General features: G+C 40.3%; 1 protein-coding gene across 2 annotated transcripts in view; it reads left to right on the top strand.

The window, feature by feature from the left end:
- Nucleotides 1–27,915, top strand: part of Vwa8 (von Willebrand factor A domain containing 8) — a 320,110-nt gene that overhangs the window by 24,306 nt on the left and 267,889 nt on the right. For both annotated transcript variants that reach the window (XM_034497994.2, XM_076930688.1), the window contains 2 exons: nt 21,995–22,125; nt 25,911–26,021. In XM_034497994.2, coding sequence (XP_034353885.1) covers nt 21,995–22,125; nt 25,911–26,021 — 242 coding nt within the window. The remainder of the gene's footprint in view (nt 1–21,994; nt 22,126–25,910; nt 26,022–27,915) is intronic.

Below are 27,915 nucleotides of genomic sequence, written 5' to 3'. Positions count from 1 at the left end.
AGTCCGGCCAACAGTGAACTGGTCTTCCTCCAGCACCCATGAATCAAGAGAATGCTCCACAGGCTTGCTTCCATGCCGGCCTAAAGGAGGCACTTCTCAAGGGTCTGCCCTCCCAGGTGGCTCTAGTGTGTGTCAAGTTGAGAAGAACTAGCAGCAGACATGTGTATTAAGCGTCTGTCTGTTCTGTCTACCACTGAGAACAGGTCCAGACCCTTCAGACAGCTTTCTTTAACTTTCAATGTACAGTCAAGCCACCGATTTCCCATTTCCTTGTTCTAGTAGCTTCCGTTGTTAAAAGTGCACAGTTAAAGTAATGTGGCAGCTGTGGAAAACAGTCTTTTCTGTAGGATTTGTTGTTGCTGCTACTAAGTGGCTTCACTTAGCTCTTTTGCTAAATTGTGTATTCTTTGGCACCCTCAGTTATTAAGGTTTCCTTTTAGTATAGTGGTCACCTCACAGTCCCACAGATTCTTAAATGCCTTGAAATAGCAATCCTCCTGGTCTTTACTGAGAGTTTTTTTTGTTGTTGTTGTTGTTGTTGTTGTTGTTGTTGTTGTTGTTGTTGTTGTGAGCATACCATGTTAGTAACAGGTTGGCATGTTTGTATCTTTCTACAAAGTCAGAATTTATTGATTAACAAAAAAATTCACAAGCTAAATCCATCTCATTGGCATTAATTCTCCCAGTGCTACTGAATTCACTTGATGGTCATGGTCACTGGTAAGCACGGGTTCTTTAACTGCATTATCAATTATATTAATTCTGAGATTACACATTACAGTTCGTACAGTGTTGTGTGTGTGTGTGTGTTTGTGTGTGTGTGTATGTATGTGTCTATATCAGAATGGTGAAGAAAGGACTAAGAAGGCTATAGAGTTCAAACTGAAAGCAGAGACTGAGACGTCAGTCATAGGCAAGAAAAGTATCTGGAGGGGGCCAGATAAGAAATTTTACACAATGCAGGCACAAACCTGTTCAGAGCAGAGTTGCCACATGCAGGGGCAAGCCAGGTTTGAATGTCAGTTTCAAGTGGTTTATGTGCCATGGGGAGAAACTGTTGGAGCTTGGGGACAGAGGTGAAGGTCTTTGCTGTGGCCATTCTGGTTGAACCTTGTGAGAACACCCAGGGGAGACTCTGTGTGCTGCAGTATTTTAGTCTTTGGGAGGCAGGTGGGATTGGACTTTCTAGTACCAGGAGTGGGAGTTACACCTGGTGTGACTGATAAGCATAAGTGTTGGCTGTTTTCAGATATTATTTGGCTGTGTCTATGAATTCCTCATTTAACTTGAGAAGTCCATATTTTATTTGTGCAAATGTTCTCCATCAGTCTGTGCAATGGCAGAGCCAGACAGATGGTGGTTGTTTACTCACATAAACAAGGTACTGAGTTACTCTGCCTCAACATTTGCTCTCAAAATCTAGCCAACTGCTTGTGCTGATTAGTTTTTGTCAACTTGACACCAATTAGAAAGAATCCCCTGGGAAGAGGCAACCTCAATTGAGAAAGTGCCTCTATCAGACTGGCTTGTAGGCATGTCTGTGGAGATTTTATTTTTTGTTTTTTAGTTAATAACTGATGTAGGAGGGTCCAGCTCACTGTGAATGATGGGCAGGTGATCCTGTGTTACGTAAGAAAGGAGACCGAGCAATCCACAGAGAGCAAGCCAGTAAGTAGCATTCCTTCATGGCTTCTGCTTAAGTTCCTCTCTTGACGTTCCTTAGTGATAGAGTGTGACATCAAAGTGTGGGCTGAAGTAGACCCTTTCCCCTCTAGGCTGGTTTATCAGAACAACAGAAAACAAACCAGGACACTGCTGTTTGAAAAATGGAGTTACTCAAGGCAAGACACAGCTTACAACTGCAACCTCATACGATAAGGAATGATTTAGAACAGTGCAGGGCACGATCTCCGAACCTTTGCTGAGCACCAGAGCATGCACCCACTCTAGATATTCCTCACCTTCACTGTCAATGGTTATGCAGATCCTCAGGGCCAGCCAAAAGTAAGAAATCAGATCTTCCTAGTATTTTCCTGGATATATGCTTGGACGTGTCGGTTCCTAAGCATATACTGGAGCCTTGGGTGAGCATCTGTTTCTTAGTTTTTAACATTTTTTAAACTCTAATTGATTTCTCTGCTGCAGGCAGCTAATGTTAAATAATTGTAGCTGATTTTTGGGAGAGGGGGTGGTGGGCACAGTATTATTTCTACACAATGAGCTTTGAGTAGATTAAATAAGGATAAATTCAGAGAATAAACATTGCAGAGCACTGCCAGATGAGCTGAGGGGTAATTCTCTGGGAATGGGCTTTTGGGGACACCCCAGCCTGGTTTGGCGCCTTCAGTGGCTGCTGGTGTTTGCTGTGATGTGATGGTTGGTGGCTGGTGTACTAGATACCCATAGAGTCTGGGTGAGTGGCTGGGCTGGAATAAGGGCAAGCTGAAGACACCACCAAACTCGTTTTTAACAAGGCTGTTCTGTTTTCCTTGGATTAATGTCTATCAGATGATCGAAAGCCTTTTGTTAATTTCTAGAGTTTTGGAAGAATTTACTTGGGTAATTTTAGTGTTCTCATTTGTTTTTTACATGGGGAGATGAATTTTCAGAAGTCCTTTCTGTTTTTCTAGTAATAGGTGGTTGCTAGGATTGAGCTCTCTCCTGATTTGTTTGCTTTTCCCTGAGGAGTAATGAGGTACATGGTATTTGTCTATTACTTACTGGCCATTTTCATATCTCCACTTATAAAATGCTTGCTAAAACCATTTTCTCATTTGAAGGTATTGAGTTGTTTGCCTTGTAAAATTAATTTCCATGATGTTCTCATATATATTATGGCTACAGATCCCATGATTGTGTGTGTACTTACCTTTGCTTAGCCATCATTACCTTGGTTGGTAGGTATTTAATTACATTAGATTCATTGTTTGTTGTTTATTTTGAGTTCTGCTTTGTGTTTGTGATGATATTTATGCCCTTATCTAAGAAATTTATAGTTCTGTTTTATTTCATCTCAGTTTGGAAATTGGTTTGTCATCTGCTCTCATTATGTCACTCAGGCTTTGATCCTCTACCTCAGTCTCCTGGAAGCTGAGCCTGCTGGCCTAGAGCCTTTCAGAAGACAGGCTTCATTATTCTTTCTGTAGCTTTAGATGCTATAGTGTTAAGTCTGCCCCTTACTCCCAATTTTGCAGCACTGTACTTACATTATTAGTTGTTATTTTAAAGATTGGGGTGGTGTGTGTATTTATGTGTGTGTGTATGTATGTATGTATGTATGTATGTGTATATGTATAGATGTGTTGAGGCCCAAGCTCGAGTCCCTGTTCAGGCGCCAAAATAATGTTGGGGTCCACACTAGCCCCACGTTGGGGCGGCCAAAATAAATGTTGCAGCCCAGGCAAAATGTTGAGGCCCGGGCCGACCCACGTTTGGGCGGCCACTGTATCCCGGCCCAAGCTGCTGCTCAGGTCTGCCGGTCGAGGTTCAGCAAGAGCGAGGGTGAGGGCAGACTCAAAGAATGGAGACCAGACAGAGTGTGATTCAATCCCGTTTATTCTTCAGTCTCTCTTCCTCTAAGTGTCTCCTTCTCTGTCTTCTGTCTGCTGTGTCTTCTACCTAATGTCTGATGTGTCTGATTCTGATCTGGTCTGTCTCTGCCTTTTATATGTCTTACTTCTAAGCCACGCCTCTAAATTACACCTTTAATCATGCCCTTAGGTCTTGTCTCTAACTCTGATCTCTATACTTCTAAGTCATACTCTTAAGTCACACACCTTTAATCTCACACACCTTTAATCTCACGCACCTTTAATCTCAAGGTATCTAAACCAAGATTATCGGAGTGTGCTCAGCTGTTGTAGGCTATTGTAATCCAAGTCTCATGTCAGGGTATATGGCTCAAGATGGCTGCAAAGCTGATAGCCGCTTTCTGCTAAAAGTCGGCCCCCAACATAGATGTGTATATATGTGTGTGTGTTTGTGTAGGTGTGTGTGTATGTATGTGTGTGTAGGTGTGTATGTATGTGTGTGTATGTGTAGGTGTGTGCATGCATGTGTGTGTGTATGTGTGTGTATGTGTGTGTGCATGTATGTGTGTGTGTAGGTGTGTGTACATGTATGTGTGTGTATGTGTAGGTGTGTGTATGTGTGTGTGTGTGTAGGTGTGTGTGCATGTATGTGTGTGTGCAGGTTTGTGTATATATGTGTGTGTGTAGGTGTGTGTGCATGTATGTGTGTGTGCAGGTATGTGTATATATGTGTGTGTGTAGGTGTGTGTGCATGTATGTGTGTAGGTATGTGTGTATGTGTAGGTGTGTATGTATATGTGTGTGTGTGAGAGAGAAAGAGAAAGAGAAGAGAGAGAGAGAGAGAGAGAGAGAGAGAGAGAGAGAGAGAGAGAGATACAATAGGTGGGTGGGTATCATATGCCACAGAGCATCTTCAGAAGTAAGTGAAAACTTTGTGGGAGTTGGTTTTCTCCTACTGTGTGGGCCCTGAGAATTGGACTCAGATTGTCAGGGTTGTGACAAGGGCCTTTATTTACTGAGCCCAGAAACAGCTTCAAAAATTAATTAAGTTAATTAAAAAATTACTTTATGTGTATGGGTGTTTTGTCTGTTTGAATGCCTGTGCAGTACTCATGTATCTGGTGCCTGCAAATGTCAGAGAAAGGCTTTGGAGCCCTAGGCTTTGCCACAGCTTGTTGCAGCTGATTGTGAGCCACCATGTGGTGCTGGTAATCCAACCAGGGTCCTCTGCAGGAGCATGTGGGACACTTAACCTCAGAGCCATCTCCTCAGCCTCCAGAAACAACTTTGCACTGTTAATTTTTTCTTCCTTTCTTGTGCATTCATTATTTCATTTCTTCTAAGAATTATTATTTCTTTCTTTATTTTTACTTCAGTTTCTTTTCTTATTCTAGCTCCACAAACCCTGGTGGACCAAAGGCAGCTTCTCTTTGCTTTATAGCTACCACAGTTTGGTATTGAGGAATTGTGTTTGCCCTTCATTACTGTATTCTGTACACTAACTCCACTCTCAATTCATCTCCTGTTACTCTGCCTCTAGAGGCCATTTCAGTGAAGGCCAAACATGTCTCTAAGGATTTACAGTCTGTTCTTGATAAAGAAATAATTATAAAATACATTTCATCTAGATTTGAGTTTGGTTTTGTCACAGCTTGTTTGATTGTAGGCCTTTCAAATAAACTTCCATTTAAGGAACTGCTACTGTGCACTGTTTAAAAACCCAAGTGCCTGAGGAGAATTTTTGTCATGTCTTCTGTCCCATCTCTGCTATCAGTGGGCTGTTGACTTGCAGTAAGGAAAGGTCTTGCATGCTTCTAGAAGGGCAGCCCTCAGCTAGTGCCCAGCGTCTGGGTCCTAATGTGCATCCCTATGTGCTTGTGCTTGAATGTCTGGTAGGAGGAGCCAGTGGGCAGCTTCTGGTGTTTCTTTGGCAGGAGGCCTTAGTGTGTGCATTCTTTTTACCAGCTCCTGTGTAGCTATTTGTAAATTTTTATAAAGCCAGATTGTTCCTCCTAACATGTCCACAGCAGTTACCTCTCCTCCTATCATTTCACCAGGGATGACAGTTAGCTGTGGGTCTCTCCTGTCCTTGAGAGGATTCATTTTTTTCTTCCCAGAATTTAGATAAGTTCCTTGACTTACTTTCTCTCTTTCTCTTTCTCTGTCTCTGTCTCTGTCTCTCTCTCTCTCTCTCTCTCTCTCTCTCTCTCTCTCTCTCTCTCTCTCTCTCTCTCACAAAGACTTTGTTCTGTGTGTATATGCCATATGGAAACACTACAAGTGCTTTTGGAGGCCAGAGAGGGCATTGGCTCCCCTGGATCTGCACTTACAGGCAGTTGTGATCTGTTTTCCTGAGTGCTAGGAGCTGAACCTGGGTCCTCTAGAAGTGCAGCCAGTGCTCCTAACCACTAAGCCGTCTCTCCATTTCTTTGTATTCTTAACTGTGTGATGAGTTTCAAGAAAGTGTGATCATATGTGTGTGTGTGTGTGTGTGTGTGTGTGTGTGTGTTTGAACTGTTTTGTTCTGGTTGTTAGACTGATGTGAAATTCTCTTGCATCTTTTCATCCTATCAGTGGGTGTCAGGAACATTTATTTTTAATGTTCATTATTAAATGGCTGTGTCTGAGTACATTATTGTAACAGACAGCTTTTCTTTTCTAGAGGTAGAACAAGTGACATAATTTCTTCAACAAATTGTAATACATGTCTGCAGAAAAATTAAGAAAATAAACCTGTAATACCTCACATGCCTTGAGTACAAGATTAAGTGAGAAAAAAAGGTAATGACCTTTGATTGCTGGGTCTTTTTTTTATTATTATTATGAATATAGCTCATTTTTTATAATAAATTTGATAGCTAGGGAATAATGCTCCTTCTTGATACAAAATAGGAAAATTTATTTAGTTCAGGTCTCAGAGAAATGGTTGCTGAGGGTGAAGAGTGTGCTTAAAAATTTGGCCTTGCTACATTTAGCTGTGTGAATTTCTCTAGGGTTGCTACCTTGTTGAGTAAGTGTTGTTACCTTGTTATGTATGTAAGGGTTGTTAGCTTGTTAAGTAAGGGTTGTTACCTTGTTATGTAAGAGTTAGTACCTTGTTAAGTAAGGGTTGTTACCTTGTTAAGTAAGGGTTAGTACCTTGTTATGTAAGGGTTAGTACCTTGTTAAGTAAGGGTTGTTACCTTGTTATGTAAGGGCTAATACCTTGTTAAGTAAGGGTTAGTACCTTGTTAAGTAAGGGTTGTTACCTTGTTATATAAGGGTTGTTACCTTGTTATGTAAGGGTTGTTACCTTGTTAAGTAAGTGTTGTTACCTTGTTAACTAAGGGTTAACCATGTTAAATAAGGGTTAGTGCCTTGTTAAGACATAGCTAAAAGTACTCCTGTCTTCAGTTTTTCTTTAAAAGGAAAATCTGGGCAGGGGTGACTGCAATTACACTCCAAAGTGTAAGTGTTGCTAAACAACAAACTCTCTGTGGTTGCCAAAAGCATTGCAAACCAACAGAGCAGTAGAGCAGCCACTGTAATGTTCTTCCTCACACACTCCAGATGTCACCATTTCACAGAACCCTTACGGCATCATTTTTAAAGCTTGTTTGTGTGAAATTTACCTGAAGACTTCATAGTGGAAGTAACTGGCTAGCCTTTAGATCACTATTTGCATTTGTGTGTGTTTGTTGTCTGTCTGTTACTGATATTATTCAGGCACAGTATCTTTACCTGTCAATTTTTGCATATCAAGAAGGAGGTAGCATATGTTTTCCCCAGTGGTAAACTGTTTCTTGTCTCTACCACTTTAACTGTGTCCATTTGTTAGATAAAGATGGTTAGATGTTGGACTTGGAAAGGGGGTGTGGCCAGGTCAACCAAATCTCAATAAGTGTCTGTACAGGCAGAATGAAACAGATAAGTGACGATCCAACAGAGACAGCATAAGATTTTGTTCATTTGTTTATTGTATTCAGATACTGTGTTTGTTTAAAATGGGAAAATTACAGGTCTTTACTTTCACTGCTCTGTAATTGATGAGACATTATGTCTGTAGGTTCTGAGGGAATTTTTAAGCATTTTTGTTTTCCTTTTGGAGTTTCAAAATTATATTCTAAGAGGATAGTTTATTTGGTCAAGTGCCTGCAACACAAGCATGAGAACCTGAATTCTTTTCCAGTAACAGCATAAAAGCCAGGTGTGTTCCTGAGCTCCAGTACTGGGGAGTGGGTGGGTGGAGGTAGGTGGGTCTCCTAAGCTCACAGGACAGCCAGAACAGCCAGGTGGTGAGATGCAGCTTCCCAGAGACCCTGTTTCAGAATGTAAAATACCCAGCATCAACCTCCAGCCCTCCAGCCTCCCTTTATGCATGTGTACACATTCACATGTACACACACAGACACTGCATACACACACACACAAACAGACACTGCATACACACACACACACACACACACACACACACACACACACACATTGATAAATAACATACTTCAGAAAAGGTAGTGGGTTTTTTAAAAATAAAGGTTCATTCCTTTTTTTCTTCCTGTATTTATGCATCAGTTCAGCTTATTCTAAGATTATTTTTTGTCTTTTAGATAGCAAATATTTAAAGTGGAGCATAGACTGTTGGCCCTCTGTTGTAGAAAGGTGCTTTACCAGTAGTTAGTGTTAACATTCTGTCAAGCTCCGCCCCTGGTAATTGCCACTATAAAAGGGGCTGCTTGCCCCCTCCTTGCTCTCTTGCCCTCTCTTGCTCTCTTGCTCTTTCTCTACTTCCCTTCCCTCCTCTCTCCCCATTCCCTTCCCCCTCTCTCTCTCCGTGTGCTCATGGCCAGCCTCTACTCCTCTACTCCTCTACTCCTCTACTCTCTCTCATTCTCTCTCTTTCTCTGTCTCTACTACCCTCTCAACTCCCCTCCCCATGCCCTGAATAAAAACTCTTTGGCTGGTTCCTCGGGGCATGGAGGGGTGGTGGTGGTGGGAAGGGATGCCTTAGTATGGACCTGCTGAGGCCCCCTTTCCCCATACCTGACTACACCTCCATAGAACATATTCCCCCTTCCTCCGACCCCCATCTTTATCTTTTTATAAACACAACAATTAGTCTCTCTAAAGCTTTAGTTAATAGCTGGGAAAGTCAACCACAGGGAAGAGGTCAGAAGACTTATGATTTGCGAAGCCGGGATTTTCTGACTTCAGTTTGATTTCCCTTTTTACCCTGTCAGACTATCTGATACTTTGAACATACATTTGTTTTTCCTTGGAATTAATCCTGTAATTGAAGGAAGCTTGATACATTGGAAAATTCATTTGCTGCCATTATGGTGTGGCGGTGCTGTGTATTTCTGTTCTCACCAGATTTTTAGAGCGCTGAGAGACTGACTATTGGTAAAGCACCTTTCTACAACAAGAGCCAGCATTCTATGCTCCATTTGAAATATTAGCTATCTAAAAGACAAAAGTATTCTTAGAATAAGCATGCAGTAGGAAGAAGCAGAGGCAGTGTGCTGCAGTGACAGAAACCCTGTACTGCAGGAGGCACAGACCACAAGGATTCTCAAACAGAAGCCTGGAATTCCATGGCTGACTACAAGAAAGCGGCTTTGTCTTCTCACATGCACTTGCTCATTCCAGAGCCACCTGAGATAATACATGCTGCGTCCTGCAGTCACCTGTTGTCATCTCCTCTGAGCTGTTTCTGTCTTCACAGTTTGGCACCACAGGACACCTTTCTAGTTGAGCAGCTAGCCTGGGGCCTGGCACATCATACACAGGAGTGGGGTTGCTTGTCAGGGTTTTATTATCCAGGTCTTGTCTCCCGCCTTTGCTATTATAACTTCCATACAGCATTTTAGTCCCAGTCTCTCACCTGCAAGGGTTGGAGTTGGTAATTGAAGCCCTTTTGCTATTTTGTATGAAAACTGAATCTCAAAGTTTAGATGAAGTTGGCAGTTTTTTTGAAGATATTCTTTCATATTTTGTGTTTGAAGTTAAAATATTTTGGATCAAAGAAAGTATTTCTTCCAGAGCCTTTGAGGTGCTGCTCTTCAGGTAACAGGTCTTCAAGAGACAACTTTAGCCCTCCTCAGAGGTACATCCTGATTCCTTGCATAATCTTGTTGCCACCTGCAGACAATGATAGTTGATGTCATTTAAGGTCACTGGACACACCAAACTTTTATTGAAGAAATTAGGCCCCACAGATACTGTTTGTAAGAATTACATAGAACATCGTGCTCTCAAGATGGATTACAAGATTGTGAAGAGTGTTTTCACTCTTTATTTAGCTTATAAATAATTCAAAGGTTTGAGAAATTCATCAATGTCATAAATGACAGAATAACATGGAGAAACAGTGATTTTTGTGTCAATGTAAATATTGTAGAACAATCATTGCAGCTATTTGCCACTTTTAATAAATTAGTACAAAGGTTGCACAGAGGCCCTCTGGGGAAGTATTCCCAAAGCTTTTTAATAGAGGCAGAGCTTGAGGAAATGTAAAAGAAGCAAGGCTTCCAGTGCTTAGGGTCTTCTTTGTTTACTTATGTTAAACGTACTCTTTACAGTTTCATACATGTATATAATACATTCTGTCATGCTCATCATCCCAACCTCTTATATCCCCAACCCCTCAAGCCCTTCCTCTTCCCAACAAGCCCCTCCCACTGTGGTGTCTTTTTTTGTTTGTTTGTTTGTTTGTTTGTTAGTTTTGAAACCCACTGAGTTTAACTAAGGCCATTCTCATCCACAAGGATATAGAGCTATGAGTGTTAGCATTCTGTCTGAGCTCTGCCCCACAGTTACCTGGCAACAGCCAGGTATGCCTGATTCACTATAAAAGGGGATGTTTGCCTCCTCCTCTCTCTCTTGCTCTGTCTTGTCGTCCTGTCCTCCACCAACCTCCCTCCACATGCTCATGGCCGGCCTCTACTTCCCTTCCCTTCCCTTCCCTTCCCTTCCCTTCCCTTCCCTTCCCTTCCCTTCCCTTCCCTTCCCTTCCCTTCCCTTCCCTTCCCTTCCCTTCCCTTTCCTTCCCTCCGTCTGTCTCTGTCTGTCTGTCTGTCTGTCTGTCTGACTGTCTGTCTCTGCCTTCCCTGGGGCGGGGGGGGGGGGGAAGGGATGCCTTAGCATGGGCCTGCCGAGGCACTCCCTTCCCCCATACCTGACTACACCTCCATAGAACATATCCCCCCTCTCTTTATCTTTTTATAAACACATCAATGAGCTGGAGAATGGGCAGTAGCTATACCATTGAATATAAGGACATGCCTCTCCATCAGCCATAGTTGCCATCAACTTTCTAGGAAGGGACTATGTCCCATGAGACTCTCCCCATTCATGACTGAATGTTGACAAGTACAGTCTTGCCAAGCACACCTTGGACGATAGCCATGGTTATTGTGAGTTCATGAATGTAGTGACCCTATTCCCTTTGTCAGGCTCTCACATTCTTTCGACCTCCTCCTCCATGTTCCTTGAGCCTTGGAAAGGGTGATTATGGGTGTCCCGTCAGGGCTGAGCACCTTGACCATACATGTCTCTCTATTAATTGCATTTGTCAAAAGTAGAAGCTTCTGTGACCAGAGCTGAGGGCAGATGCTCTAATTGCCTCTTCTTACATGAGAATTACTTCTCATATTACTTTGGATATCTTTTTAAGATTATTTATTTTTGAGACAGTCTTACTCTGTAGCCATAGATGGCCTGGGACTTTTTTGCTACATGCATAAATAAGGCTGCCTGCCCTTGAACTCCAAGATCCTACTACCCTCTTAAATGATTGGATTAAATGCATGGGGCATCATACCCAGTTATATGTATTTCTTTAAAAAGTATTTTATTTTAACTATGTGTATATGCATGTGCCATGTATGTGTGGGCACTTGCAGAGGCCAGAGACAGCCAGTCTCCTGGAACTGGAGTTACAGGAAGTTGTGAGATGCCTGACATGGGTGCTAGGAATTGAACACAGGTCCTTCTGGAAGAAAGATATGCTTTTAACCGCTGAGCCATCTCTCCAGCCACAGCTATATGCATTGTTGAGAATATATGCTCAAAAGGAGGACTTGAGTCAACCTCTACAGTCTTTGACTTTTTCATAAAGGCTCTCCTTGGACTCAGCGAGGGAAGTCTTTATCCAGTGCCTAATTTTTCTTCAATCTTGTTTTGAAACATATTGTAAAACACATTACATTTGATATATTTTATTACTTTATTTTTCACTTAATTGGTCTTGTTGCTTTCTCAGACTTTTTATCACAGATATATAGTTAAAATTTGTATTAATGTCTTTTAAATTTTTAAATTGAAATGGTATGTTACTTAACATATATTTTCATTTTTTAATATACTAGAGAACAATTAAGTTAAAGTTACTATATGTCTATTTCCTCATTTACATTTCTTTTAGTGAAAATATTTAAAATCTACTCTCATAGCCATTTTCAAATATATGCTACTGTGCTGGCTAGTTTTATGTCAACTTGAAACAAACTGGAATAGTCTGAGAGGAGAGATCTTTAACTGAGAATTGACAAATTACTTTCATAAGATGGGGCCACGGGGCATTTTCTTACTCAGAGATTGATATGGGCATTCCTAGCACATCGAGCATGGTGCCACCTCTGGGCTGGTGGTCCTGGGTGCTATAAGAAAACAGGCTGACAAGCCATTTTGAGCAAGTCAGTGAGCAGCACTTCCAGATCAGCAGTCCTCCTTTGCGGCAGCTTCTGCCCCCAGGTTCCCACACAGTTTGAATTAGTGCTTTGGTTTCTCACAGTGGACTGTGATTTAGGATATGCAAGCAAAATAAACCCTTTCTTCTCCAGATGGTGTGTTGAGTAGCACATCATTTCAGCCTTTGGTCATCACTGCAGCAGGAACCCCAACTAAGACTTAGCATGCTGCTAAGTACTAAGTAAACCTTTAATTTAAAAACAACATTATAAAATTTGTATTTATGATGTTTACATATTTAGTATACAGATATTCCCACAAATTGGTGAGAAGAATCATGTGACCAGTAGAAAGTAAGCCAAGGATTTCAGTAGGCACAACACAGGAGTAAATGGCCAGTAGATGTGTGAACAGTGTTCTAACTTGTGTGACAGCTAGCAAGCTGCAAATTTCCTTGTAAGGTACCAATTTTCATACATCACCTTGGCCAGAGTTGGAAACTATCATGTCAGGTACAGAGTGTCCAGGAAATGGCACTCTGATATATTGCTGGCTGAAGTATTAGTTCCTGTGACTTTCCGGGAGAGTGAGATGACGCTGCACTTCCAGACAGAGTAGTGTCTGTTCTTACCATTTACACTGACAAGTATACTGGTATGTACTGTGACAGGCGCATGTCTGTCATTCCAGTCATTTGGGAGGCAGAAGTAGGACAGAGTTTGTGTTTAAACTAGGCTCTATGATGTGGGCCTGTAATATTAGACAATAAAGGGCTGAGGCATGGGGGGTTCCAAGTTCAAGTCTTGTCTGGGCCAACAGAACAGCTTGAAAAACAACCCAGACAACCTATCTTGACCTTTCATCAAAATAAAAAGTTAAAAGGGGTGGATAGATTAGCACAGCCCTTAGACCTCATCAGGAGTTATTTTGTGGTGGATGTTGGCTAATGTAGAAACTCAGCAAACCATCACAGTGCATCAGTGGGATATGTTCAGCCACAAATGGGATGTCTATAGCACTGCATTCCACTCCAAGGCCCAGGGCCCAGCTTAGAAGAGGGGCAGAAAGATTGTAAGGGCCAGAGCTTGCAGCAAACAGTGTCTTCTGCAACACACTTAGGAAACAGGACTCAGATGATTCTAGCTGGATCTAATCTGAAAGCTTTCTTCCTGCAGTCTCCCTTCCATGGTATCAGAAAATACTATACAAGCTGCCAAGGGAGGGGAGGAATGAATAGGTTTACCTAGCTGCAATATCTGTGACCCACAACAATGACCAGCATGGCATAAAGGTGACATTAAGTGACTGTCACATGTTAGTGGTAACCAACAGCCATCTAATTGGACTTTGAGCCCACTCAACAAGAGGAAAATCAGGCTTGGCATTAGAAACCTAGCCAACTTTCTGGAGTTAGTGAGGTCATGGACTTTATAAAAGAATTTACTATGGTTGTTTTACTAGACCAGCATGAAGTAGAAATTTAAGGGTTCTTGGAAACCCAGTTGTGTTGGATGGTTTTTACTGGGGCAGACACGTGAAGGAATGTTTCCTTGTGAAGGAACATTTTGCTCAGACAGACACGGGTAAGATGTTCTGCTAAAACAAGCATGTGAAAGGACATGTGATGAAGGATTCTTTGCTAATGATACTCATGTTTTGGTCTACTTTATATTGTGTAGTTGAGCTCATTTTGTTGAGACTCAACAAAATAGGGAGAAATAGGAAGAAACACACAAAAACCTTCTGCTGGTGTGCTGGCAGCTGTTTGCTGCTTCACAGACTTAGACCAATTGGCAGAATAATGTCAGCTGAGACAGACTCATGTGCTGAGGCAAGAACATGGAGGGAGGGCATGTGATGTTTGGAGGGTATCTTGAATTAGCTCTTCCAGAGATCCCCTCATTGGTTATCCAGTACAAAGTGGTCAGAATTCCATACAAACATATATACCACCATGCTGATTCATAGATTTGTGGGTTTCCAGTAGGTAATAAAGGCTCCATGTGTAAAAAAAAAAGATTTTTTTTTAAGAATGGCTACATTACACATCTTAACTGTGTTTTCTGTAATTTGAATCAAGATTATTTACACATTATTTTTAAAGAATTTGTTTTTATTTAATAAAGATTCGAAGCTTGTTGGTTCTTCTAAAATCCATTTATAACTAGAGGCAGTTCTTTTCCTTGATTTTGTTTTTTGGTGGTTGTTTTCTCCTGAATATAACACTGAGACAGACGTTTCCAGCAAATCGTTAAGTCCTTGCAGATAAGTACTGAAGCGGATAGGTTGTTAATTGAAGTTGAATATTAAATTGTGATGAAAATGTTCTGATATGTGTCACTTATCGTCTTGCTGCTCTTTGGATGACTCACCTTTCTTCCTGTGCAGCCATTGTTACTATATAAAACAGATTTCTGAAAGAGAAACAAAACTTTCTGTTACAAAAATGGATCAACACAGAAGACCAAGAAAACTCAAAACACAAAACCTAAATTGTGCTGTAGGCCTGACTGTAAGAACCAAGAATATTGTACCGTGTGTTAGTCCAGTATGGTAAGATAGTGTTTCTAGGTATAATGGCTCACACTTATATACTTGAGGGATACAGTTTGTTAAGTTTTGGTTTGTGCAGGAAAGGTTGCTGACCACTTGGAACACTGATCAGGTAAATCTGTGACTCGCAAGCTTTGTGTGTGTGTGTGTGTGTGTGTGTATGTGTGTGTGTGTGTGTGTGTGTGTGTGTGTGTGTATGTGTGTGTGTGTGTGAGAGAGAGAGAGAGAGAGAGAGAGAGAGAGAGAGAGAGGAGAGACTTTAGACTGTCTAGAGTTTTGTATGAATGGAATCATACTGTATTTTGCCTTCCCTATAAAGTGTAGTGTAATTACGTTGACATTCTGCTGTGTTTCAGTTATTTGCTCCCTTTTTTATTGTTCAGTATTATTCAGTTGTGTAGATGTATCAAAACCTCTCCACCTGTTGTTGGACATTTGGAGGCCTTACTGCTTTTGAGGCCTTTAGAAATAAATCTGGGATTATGAGATAGTAGGCTTATTGGTGCTTAGCTCTTTTTGTTTTTATTTTTATGTTTAAGTCAGAATATTTGGTTTTTTTTGCCAATTGAAATGTAGCAATGTACGTTTTTTTTAACCATGAATTCTGGATAGTAACCCCTTATTATCATGTGTCCTAGTCATATATATTTGTAAATATTCTCACATACCTTGTATATCCCCCATTCTGTGGGTTACCATTTCACTCTGTTATGTTTAATTTTTTTTACGCAGAAACATTTACTTTGTGATAGTACTCGTAATCTATTTTGGTTTTTGTAGCCAGAGCTTTAGTGTGACACTTACTTCAAAAGTCATTGCTAAGGCCAATGACCAGGAGACTCCCACCATGTTCTCTTGTAGAAGTTTTATGCTTTTACGTCTCTTTTTAGTTTTGAATTGATTTTTGTACAGTCTGTAAGATAAAGTTCCAGTTTCATTCCTTTGCACATGGAAATAGTTTCCCCAGCATCATTTGTTGAAAAGATTATTTTATTCCCATCATGTCTTCTTGGTACCCCTATCTCCATAGTTAACCATATATGTTTGGATTTATTTCTGTATTCTTTATTTTGTTGCACTGGACACAGTCTGTTTTTGCGCCAGTACCATACTGTATTGATTCCAAAAGTACTGTCTTTCTTATATGCAGAATCTGGATTATATATGTCTGTTTACACACATATAAGAAAGCAGAAGTGGGCCATATGGGTGGAGAAAGGATAGGCAAGAGGAAGAGGGAAGGATGGCGAGTGCAGCGGGCATGAGCAGTAATACACATGTAAGAAAGTGTGATAAACAAAAGCCATTGCTTTGTATACCTGCTAAAAATACAAAAGGAAAGAAAAATAGTCTGTACATATTATTTTGTACACATATTCACAAAGGAATATACTATGAAAAGTTCTTATATTAAATATTTTCTAAAGCTTGATTTTAAAACATTACTTTTAATATAATTTACTTTTATGGTTTATAAAGACAACACAAGAAGTCGTATATTGAGAAATCACATTTTCCTCTGTTGCCTTTCAAAGTTCTGGGGACCTCTCTTCTTTGTGTTCCTATGCAAATTCCAGTGACTATACTACCTTCACAAACAGTATGCAGTATGATTTACTCAGTATATATGGATATGCAGTAATTTACTTAAGCTATGTTGATGTGTTTTTCTGATTTTAAGAAAAACCTCACTTGTGCCCAATAGCCCTGTCAGCATGGCCGTTTTTATCTAGGTGCAGCTGTGCTGGATGAAGACTCTCACTACACCTCATGGCTGAGGTTTATATACGTACTGTTTCTCTTTGACATCTCTGAGGGCCTTATTATCCTTATTATCTTCATGTTCTCAATGCTCAGCATAAAATAGATCCTCACTAAATGCGCTGTGTGTGTGATTTTATTTAACTCATTTACCCCATAACCTGTGTTGTAAATAATGAGGACATGGGCTTTGAACACATTGCTCTGTGTCCCCACCTCCATGGACAGATGGACACAGGTAAGTAGGTGACATTTTGATGGTAGACAGTTGCAGAGAGGAGGCTTGTTGTATTTCTTTTATAATCTCTGAATATATTGGAGAATGATCAGACTCTTGGTAGGCCTGGGTTTAGGTCTTTCTGAATAATTTTTTTTAAATGTGAATGAGTGTTTTGCTTGTATGTGTATATACATGTGTAGTACAAGCATGCCTGGTATCCATGAATGCCATGAAAGATCACAGCTCATAGAATTACAGTTGCAGATGGTTGTTAGACACCATGTGGGTGCTGGGGATTGAATCCTGGTTCTCCGTGAAAGCAATAGTAGCAGTAACCACTGCTCTCTCTCTTCAACCCCTCTGCATAATTTTTACGGGGTTGATTATGGTGAATAAAGTGATATGCCACTGCAAAATACTTAGCCCAGACCCTGAGGACTAGGCTGTGGTAAGTTCTGGACCCCATTTTCTGTGACTCCTTCAGAGTGAACTCTTAGTCCAGTCCATTTGTGTTCGCCAGTGTACACTGTGTACCTGCTGTCCAGGCACATAGGAGGGAGAGGACTCTGCAGGTGAGGACAGACTTTTGCACACTGGATTTTCACTAACTTGGACTGGAGAAGATATTTTGGTAGCTGCAGTGCTCATATCTGTAGTGGTCATATCTGACAGACTAACTTCTTTTGGGAAATGAGGAAACTTAAACCTAAAATGGTTCAAGTGTTGATGGCTACAGGCTGAGTAGCCACAACTAGGTTTGTTTGGCTCCACATGCTTTTTTTTTTCCACTATATTATATTGTTTCTTAGAATACCAAAAATCAAAGCAAACAATCAATCAATCAAGTTTTAAAGGGTTTATTTATTCTGGGGGAATTTGAACTACATTTAATTTTAATTTTAAGTCTTTATATAGACAATAAATTGACCATCTACATGGGGAGAAAAATTATAATTTAGAGCACCCTAATAAAATTAATTTAAATCTCTTAAATATGACAACACAAGTAGTTACATTTTTAAAAGAAAAATATTGGCTAAGACTTTAGTTAGAAATGTAACTTACTATGACCCAGATGTTTTATCTTCACAGGAAGAAGGTTGCCTGGACTGTAGATGAAGGCCCATGATCCTGCTTTAACACTGGGTTTTTCTCAGTGGACTCCTGGAAGATAGTGGCATCTTGTGCCTGGAGTCAAAGCTAGGGGTTTCTCCCATGCACAGGCCTGTTTATGTTATGCTGTGCATGGCAGTTTGGCAGTTTACTTTGCAGATGTTCGTAATGTGCAGCCTTAAATCTTGTTCTATTTCTGGCATGCTTTTAAGTATGACTCATGTTTCCTTGAGGCTGTCCTAAAAATACTGCTGCTCTGAAGCCTTAATGTGAACTACACCACAGGCATCACACAGCACTGCACAGTGCTTGCTTTCTGCAGGGTAAGGCAGCTTCCCAACCAATTAAATGGGGGAGTGCCGTGAAGAATGTGCTGCACTAAAAATAGGAAGAAGGAAAGTAGGGATTTTATGAAAATATAATGTACAGAAATAACAGTGGCTATCAAATTCTGATAAAGGATGACACATATCATTAATGTCATAAAATATAACAGAAACAGGACTAATGGCCAGAACACCATTTGATGTAAGTGCTAAATTTGATGTAATCCTGTGGTAAGGAAAGTCTTGAGCCTGAAGATGTCAAGAAGCTTGTGGAGGGAGCTGGTGAGATGGCTCAGGAGGTAAAAGTACTCACTGCTGAGTCTGCCAGCCCGAGAGTGCTTCTCTGAACCACGTAGTCAAAGGAGAGTCTGCTCAAGCAGGCCCTCCTCTCACTTTCACACTTGCACATGTGTGCTGTGGCACATATTCTCTCTCTCTCTCTCTCTCTCTCTCTCTCTCTCTCTCTCTCTCTCTCTCATTCTCATTCTCTCACTCTCGTTCTCTCACTCTCACTCTCTCTCTCTCTCACATACATACACACATACATACATACATACATGTCAAAAGGCTTTTGGTGGAGTATGTAAGACATGATTCCTGAGAGGCAAGCTCTGGTCTTGGTCACTGTAAGTCTAATTTGGCTTTGACTTAACTGACCTTCTGCAAATGTTACTACTCTTCAATTGTGACTTCTGTTTGCAGAATGGGAACTTGCATCGCTTTTACTTTATAAATTATCAATCTGTGTGCTTAATTTAATTCTCTCAACTCTGTAAGGACAATTATATCTATTAAATAGGCAATGATACTAAATGTGGGTAGCTTAAATGATTTGATTAAGATTGCATCGCTAATAAATATCAGAACTGGGATCTCTAGTCTGTCCTTACATAATGCTGCCTGCCGCCCTTTAGGCCTGTTGTGAGATCTAAATGAGATAGAGTGAAGAAAAATTACTTATGTATTTTTCTTGGCTCATGATAGGTAAGCAATGAATTGTACCATTATTACTTATACATCCTGACATAGAGTTGCACACCACAGAAAATAAGGCACTGGGAATTGCATATATTCCTGTGAGTGCTTCTGGGAGTATCTTTCACATCAGCATGAGGTATGTGTGTTGAGGACCACTGGCCAGAATTAACTAGCATGGAATTAACTAAGGAGGCCAGCCTACCTTTTCTCATAGCTCCTACCATCCTCCTGCTTCATTTCTCAGGTGTTGGGGTTACACACGTGTAAGCTACCACATCAAGCCCCATCATAAGTTCTGTTATTGGGGGAAAGATACAAGTGTGGAGACATGGTCTTTGAGAAGATGTGCCATATACTACCAGTCAGGCACTAGATTCAGAAGCTGCTTAGGATGAGGGAGTGATGAGATCCCCAGTCTAGTGTCTACCGTAAGCACAAGACTGTGGAAGAACATAGTCACAAGTAACTAGCCTCCCTAGTGGTCTCATCTTTTAGAAGGTTGGGGAGACTAAGAGAAAAGTGTATCTTAGGGCTTACTTGTGATTAATTAGAGAGTGTTCAATAACAGAGCTTAAGCAAAAAGAGTTTATATAGCATTCTCAGTAAGAATGCCATTGGTCTCTTAGGCAGGATGGATTGTCTTGGACACCACAGTTAGCATCACTGGGATAGTGTTTCAGATCACCCCTCACGCCTCAAAACCTGGCAGCAGCATAAAGCATTTCCAAATGTTCTCTGGCCAGCACAGGCTGAGTGTCAAGAACCACTAGAGAGTCCAGTGTAAATAAAGGTGTTGCTGAGAGTGCCCATTGCCTTTTAAGCCAGTGGTCCTCAACACACAAGCACTGTGCTAATGTAGAAGATATTCCCATAAGCACCCACAGAATGATATGCAATTCCCAAGGCTCTAGTTTAAATACATCATACCATTCTTCCTTAATTAAGAGATCACATTGGTATATAGCTTTGATTCTACTCCAATATAGTTCTTTTTTTTTTTTTTTAAGAAAAAGATAAGTAAAGTATTCCTAAATTTCAGCACTTGTTTAAAATGACAACTTGTAAGGAGTAAACCCTATTAATTGGTTACCTGAAATGTATGTAGTCCATGTAGTCCCAAGGTCAAGGCATTTAGAATAGATTATATAGGAGGGATTACAGGATATTATACCTATTTTACCTGTTTAGGTGTGGTGCTGGAGAAGGAACCCATAGTCTCATAGAGACTACATAATATCCTTACCCTGAGTTACGTCCTCAGCAGGAACCATGCTTTCTTTTCTATTCCTTTCTCCCTCCCTCCCTCCCTCCCTCCCTCCCTCCCTTCCTTCCTTCCTTCTTTTCTTCTCTCTCTCTGTATGTGTGTGTGATATGCTGTATACCTTTAGTCTTAGGTAATTGTTTCTTGTATCTTTGAATTCCCACTGGTTGTGTTATTCATCTGTGGTAGGCAACTTGCCTAGCATTCATGCCTCAACTTGCCAACCAGGATATCAGTTATCCAGGGAAATCTTGGGGACTTAAACTTTACTGTGATTGGTTCTAATGTAAGGCGAGGGTTTGGGGAGTTTCCAAGGCCACCAAAGCATAGAACATAACAGAATATACAATCAACTCAGACATGAGAAAGTTCCTAGTAACAGCACATGAGGAAGTTCCCTTGTAACAGCATAAGTTCCCTTGTAACAGCATAAGATGGCTGGCCGCAGGCATGAGGCTAAGTGGCTTGGGTAATACCAGACAGGCACTGGTTACCCAGGCCTTAACACTTGTATTATAATAAGATACCTTGGGGATGGGCCCCAGGTCATTTCCATTTTATGTACCTCATATACATACAGCTTAAAGATAGTTTCAAGTGATATTTTTGTGCCTTTGCATTTTGACAATTACTTGTTACATGAGGTTGGGTGTGGAATTTCTCTCTGTGGTGTGACTTGGGCACTCAGAAAACATCACATTTGGGAGCATTTTAAAGTTTTCATGTTAAGGATCCTCAACCTTTGTGGTAGTTTATTCAGTTTTTGTTGTTACACAACTATTATGTGCATTTTGTCCATTATCCTGTCTTCTGTGTTGTTTGGAACAAGGAAGACTTTTCTATCTCTTTCCTCCCTTGCCCTCCTTTCCCCTCCCCCTCACATTCCTATAAGAATCTTTACACCCATCTTCCAGTAAAGAAGCCCAATACACTCATTAGTTCAAACTAGGCTTGGATAGATTTATTCTTTTTCTTTTTTCTTTTTTTTTTTTTCATTGATGTATTCTTTTTTCTATCTGTGTGAATAGACATTTGTTTACAGCGTCCTAGGAAATGTTCATGTAACAAATGGTGTAGAAGAGTGTAATTCCAGTCTGGACTGGAATTATAGATTCCTTTTGGGGGGTGGGGGTTCTTCCAAGCATTGGCATTTGAGATTAGAGCAGACTCCAGTTTTTCATATCTGTAACCATCATTAGTTGTCTGAGATCATTTGGCTCCTTTTAGAATAAAGTGGTTAGGCTTTGAAACTGATAAAATAATGACCCTAGTTTCTGACGCATCCATAAGAAGCATTTTCATTACTTTAAAGACACCTACAGATGATTATCCCAGTGTTCTCGTGGGCCTTGAAATGTTAGACGTGTGACCCTTTGTTTTCTGTTTTAGCATTGATAATTTTCATATAAAACTGAATTTTTGCCAACTATTTACTATCTATCTATCTATCTATCATCCATTCATCCTATACAAATGCATATTTTCCATATATATATATAGTCTACATTATTTGGAGATTTATATAGTTATATAGTAAAGTTATTATAGTTAAATTTGCATTTCATTTTCTTTCCTTTTTTCAAAGTTTCAGAATCTCCAGCTCAGTCTGTGGTCCAGCATCTGAGATGGATAATGCAGAAGGATCTGCTGGGGCAAGATGTCTTTCTCATAGGACCTCCTGGGCCTCTTCGGCGCTCTGTTGCTATGCAGTACTTGGTGAGCAATCAGTTCTTGTCAGTTCCTTAGGGTTTGACTTTGATAAAAAATGTAATAAAGTAAATGAAAGTGAAGAATTTATACAAATATCAGAATTAGCTGTCTTATTAGGATAACGCTGTCGTCAGGCAATGCCTCGTTCATAAAGGGCTCAGCAGATGTTGCTTGGGAAACCCAGGTGCTGCACAGTGTTTTGGTTTTTTTTTTTTTTGTTGTTGTTGTTGTTGTTTTGTTTTTCTGTAACTAGAATGCCTTCTACATTAGTAGAAAAAAAAAATACAAACCTAGGCAGTCAGTAGTGAGTGCATAGAACCAGCAACTCTGAGATTGTAAAAGACAACATGTCTACCCCTCCTCTAGCCTTTACTTTGCCATTCAGTGAACTTTTCCTTTTCTTGGGTTCACAACTTAAGAAAAAAACAATGCTCTTTGGTGTTTTGAAGTTGTGTGGTTTTCAGAGGGAACCGGGGTTATAGGGCATTTTTAATGTCATAGCTACATACTTCTTTTCCTCCCGTTTAAGTAGATTAGAAAACAAATGAACAAAGATTGAATAATCTACTTAATCTTTATCTACCTAAAAATTATAGTCAGACTTGAAGCGTCCCCCCCCCCCCCATTTGACATGGTGTTCTTTTGAATACTACTTGTTTTTAGACTAATGCTATTAAGTGAATTGCTAGCTTCTGCTCTCAATGCCTGTCAGGATGCTTACAAGGCCTTCCTGTTATCCTGCATCAATAGGGATTGTGTTCTTTATCCAGGCACAAATGATCTCTGAAAACAACTTTTTAGAACAGAGAAAAAAAAACATCCCTGTTAAAATTTGCTGTGTTATTTATTATTAAAGAATTGATAATAATTTTTATGCTGTTGAAATCTGTTTTATTATATTTTACCTCAGTGGCACATTTAATTTATTTTTTATTTTTAAAAACATTTACTTTTTGTGTGAGTCACACATATATGATGCTCCGTGAGGCCAGAAGATGCATCAGATGTGGAGCTGGTTTACAGGAGGTTGTGAAACTTCAGTCCTCTGTAAGAGCAGAGAGTGCTCTTAACTGCCAAGCCCTCTCTCTGGCCCTCAGTTTACTTTAGAACTTCAGAGTATATGTGAAACAGGCATGACAAAAGTAAAGTCACAAATCAGAAACATAGCTCTCACTGGCCCATAACTTGTGCATCTTTAATTCATGTCCAGGATCATCAGTTTGTGAGGTGTAACCTCCCACTGTAGCATTAGATTTAGTGAGTACACAAGGCATATGTGTCTTGTCAGGAACGGGGACCAACTACTTGGGACTCTTTGCCTTACTTTTTTCAAAGACTATGATATCTCATTGAGTTTTTGTTTTTTGGCAGGCTTTGATGTTGTTTGAATTATGAAATGAGAGAGGCTAGCAGATCATAGGGATTTGGTAAAAATGCAGTCTAAGTCTATAGGTGTGAAGTCACGTGACCACTATGACCAAACTTTAAATGGTAAAATAGATTCAAGGTAGCCAAACATATATGAAACTCAGTGCTATCCTGCCATTTAAATGCACTTGTGGAGACTCTGCTACCCCACCACCTTGCACTCTGCAGTGAACGCTGTGGTCACTGGATATAAGAACCTTCAGTTAGTAATGTCCTGAGTAGATACTGTCTTGGGGGTAAACCTGCTAAAACAAATAAAAATTAAATAGAGACACTTGATACTTGCTGTGATTTTAACTCATATTAAAGGAGATTGTAGATTGTTTAAGGCAATTCCATCTGCTGCCTTCTCCTGGTGCTGTGTGAGCTTGCTCGATTCTTTCTTGAAGTAGTGCCTGAGGAGGCAGGTACTTGGCTGACGAGGAGACTGTCAAGACTGAGGAGAGTGACAGCACTGTCCTCAGTGTGCAGTTCAAGGTAAACTGTGGTGCTCTTTGGTAATAAGGGGTGCCAGGCACGGTGGTGCACACCTTTTATTCCGGCACTCAGAAGGCAGAGGCAGGAGGATTTTTGAGTTTGAGACTAGCCTGGTCTCCAGAGTAGGTTTCAGGACAACCAATGTTACAAAGAGAAACCCTGTTTTGAAAAACCAAAAACCATGGTACTGGAGAGATAAGATAGCTCAGTGGGTTAGAGCACTGACTGCTGTTCCAGAGGGTCCTGTTTCAACTCCCAGCACCCACGCGGCAGCTCACAACTGGTTGTAACTCCAGTTCTAGGGGATCCGACACACATACAGACAAAACACAAATGCATGAAATATAAAAATAGATAAATCATTTTAAAAAACCCCAAAAACCAAAAATAAAAAAGGCACATACAGTTTTGGCAATCACTGTGCATGAAAGGGTTTTTCAAAGAGAAAGGTTACATTCAACCTATCAAAGAAGCAGACATGACGTTTGTTATCTGTGATGTATTCTGAAATCAGAAAGCAGGTATCTGCTAAAAGGAAAAAATTACTTTACTCAAGAATTAGCTTTCATAGTCAGATGATTCATTTGTATTTAGGAAAACGTCATTCGATATTATCACATCTTTATGACTATGTATCTTCTCTATTTAAAACTTTGGCCTCCTTTTCATTATACTCCAAACTATGGCAATCTGGAACAAAGACGCCTGAAAGAGCCAAATGACAGTAAAGTATGGTTCATCCATATAAGACAGGGTTAAGTTGCAGGAAACACAGTCTCCTTGTGTGAAAACCTCCTTCTTCAGCAATGACATGCTCTGTCAACTTTCTCTTTTCTCCTTAAGTGAATTGATTCCTATGATTAGTAAAAGTTATTAGACCCTTATGTGATTGTCCCTGTTCTTAGTTCATTGTTGTAAAAGCCAAGGTGTCTCTTAGCTGTGAGATTAAGGCAAGATGCTTTATGGCAGGTAAACTGTCCTGAGATGGGGTAGATTTGGGATGCCTCCTTTTTCCTCACATCACAGAATATTTTTTTCTTCTTTTCCTTTTTTGGCTTCCTTTTCCTCCTCTTCCTCTCACTCTTTTCATCTCCTTCAGCTGTTCTTTTTTTTTTTTTTTTTCTTGCTTCACACTTGGTAAAGTATGTAAAAATGATATAGTTTTCAGTTGCTAAACCTTGGTCAATTGAGTAAATGAATTAAAACCACACTTTTTAAAAAAGATAAATGTTCCTTACAAAAATTTGTTATGACTTGTTGGAAAATTGCCCAATAACTATTTATATTTGAAAAAGAGTTTAACAGGATAAATTAAGGTTTGAAAAATTAAATTTTGATTCTTATTACTTAAGTAGGAGGATGGGGTATACTAAAAATGGAGCTCTAAGGATGTGTGTGTATGTGTGTGTGTATGTAGGCACAGTGTGTGTATGTGTTTGTAGGCACAGTGTGTGTGCTTGTATGTGTACATGTGTGTATGCATGTATATGTGTGGTTTTGCTTGTGTGCATGCAGTGTGTGTGTGTGTGTACATGTGTATGTGTGATTTGTTTTTGTTTTGAGGGGGAAGTTTTGAGACAGTGTCTCCTATGTATCGCTGGCTGGCCTGGAACTTGCTCTGTAGACCAGGCTGGCCTTGAATTCACAAAGATCACCTACTTCTGCCTTCCAAGTGCTGGGATGAGAGATGTGAGCCACATTTCTGGCATGTGTATGTTTTAGTATCCAGCTTATTGAATTTTTCTCAAAGACTGAAAATACTTTGAATCTATAACTAACAGTTACAGTGCTTTCTCTAGGCAGTGGCTTTGTTGAACACATTGTTCTAAATTATAGGCTAGTAGTTTGATTTTAGCTCTGGAATAACTTAGCTCTGTGTTCTACAGGAGCTGACCAAGCGAGAGGTGGAATACATCGCCCTGTCAAGGGACACCACCGAAACTGACCTCAAACAGCGCCGGGAGATCCGAGCTGGCACAGCTTTTTATATTGACCAGGCAAGCCCTTACCCTCCAGCCCAAGACTGACTACTCCAGGGCTGTGGGAAATTGACTTTTAAAATGGAAAGAGAGAGATCATGTGTCACTGACAGACAGATGTCTCTCTAGACAGATTTGATTTAGGGCTTGGTGCCTTGTTCTTGGAAGTGTCTTGATCTTGCTCTGAGGGAGACTCACTAGGCGACTGAAGAGCAGGGTTTCTTCCCTTTCAATTGCTGCTTACAGCTGTTCATAGAACTTCATTTTCTAAAGAGAAAGCATTACAGCTGCTTTTAATATAGGAGCTTCCCTGGCATGTTGGCATGAGTATTTTCAATCTAAAGGTGAATTAGGAAAATGCGGATTAAAACACATGAAGTGAAATACTTTCAGGTATTATAGCTTTTGGAGGAGTGGCGGTTGGGGAATGGCTTAGATAGTGATAACTAAAATAGTGTTTTATGATATTATAGGAGACTATTATTTCTATTTTAAAACATATATAAATTATTAAATATTGTTCTTTCAAATGCCTTGTAGTATATGGGATGAAGACTAAAATAATCGAGTTATACAGAAAATATTTGTAGTAACCATTGAGTTAATGGGACTATCTTTGACTCTTTAGTTAATAAATACTGCAAGTTAAGACATAAACTATTTAAAGATTCACTGATATCCACAGTTCCTGAAGAAGGAGAGATGAGTAAAGAGTCCTGTGGTCCTCCAGCTGAGCACACTGATGCAGGTCTAGATAATTAGCACCCTCTCTCAAAAGACAACAAACAACAACAGACAAAACAACGGCAGGTATTTGCATTCAGCTGCTACATTTCCAGCTTTGTTTTCTTCCAAATGTGTGAGGGGTCTCTGCCATCTGCAGGGGCAGTAGAGACAAGCTAGGGGTGGGGGCAAAAGGCACAGTACAACTCAGTAGCCAGCATTCCTTCAAACTTGGAAAATCTGACCACCAGTAGTTCTTTTGGTGTATTTAAACACAGCACAATATGGCGAAAACTATTCCTGTATTAACTAACTCAGTCCTGCATGCACAACAAAGTGTACATAAATCTTTGAGGAATGGATTGACCAAGAAAAACAAGTTTACAAGAAGGGTCTGGAAGGGGAGTCAGGCTCTGGAAGGTCTCCAGCCACACAGATTGTGCCAAAGCCAGCTGACTGGAATGTACATCTGCTCCAGCCTTCTGGACAGACAGCACATTTTGCATTTCTTCTCTTGAAGGAACAATTCTATGTGTGTAAAGTTCTAGGTTCCCCTAGCACATGTCTGTGAGCACGAAGCCCTTCATGCCCCTACACAAATGTATTCATAAAGAACTGTGTTCAATGATATTAGTTGCAGTGTTTTCAAAATCAGAAAACTAATTGAAAACAGTAATGATACATATTGAAGAGGTTAATGAAATCATTGTTAATAGAATATTCTATAGCCATCAAAAAGAATGAAATAATGCTGGCATGTAGCTTCTTGAAAGAGTCGTTGCCTAGAAGGTATGAAGGCCTGGGTTCAAGTCCTAGTGCACAGTCATGCATACACAATAGGGTGGGGCATTAGTGTATACTAATAAGAAGTCCAGAGCATGGGTGAAAGTCGTGGTCAGACAGTTTGTGATCTCATTTGTGATAGAAGAAATGCATCTGTGGTTTGTGCACATTGACGTCTTCCAGAAGTTATGGATGTGAGATTAGAAATCTGGAGTAAGAGAAGGGTTTGTTTCTTTTGTGTCTCGTGACCAAAATATCCTTAAGCAGCAATAGCTTAAGGGAGGAGAGGGTTATTTTGCTTCATAATTTCTGAAGCCAGTCTGGCAGGGAAATCCTAGTGGAGACTCTCAGTCCTTGTGGGGGAGTGGCTGCCAGAGACTGTTCACATGGAGGGAGGGAGGCAGGG

This window comes from Arvicanthis niloticus, chromosome 3, assembly GCF_011762505.2.
Source record: "Arvicanthis niloticus isolate mArvNil1 chromosome 3, mArvNil1.pat.X, whole genome shotgun sequence".
Taxonomy (NCBI): Eukaryota; Metazoa; Chordata; class Mammalia; order Rodentia; family Muridae; genus Arvicanthis; species Arvicanthis niloticus.
The sequence above is the reverse complement of the archived record's forward strand: the minus strand, read 5'-3'. Positions and strand labels throughout refer to the sequence as shown.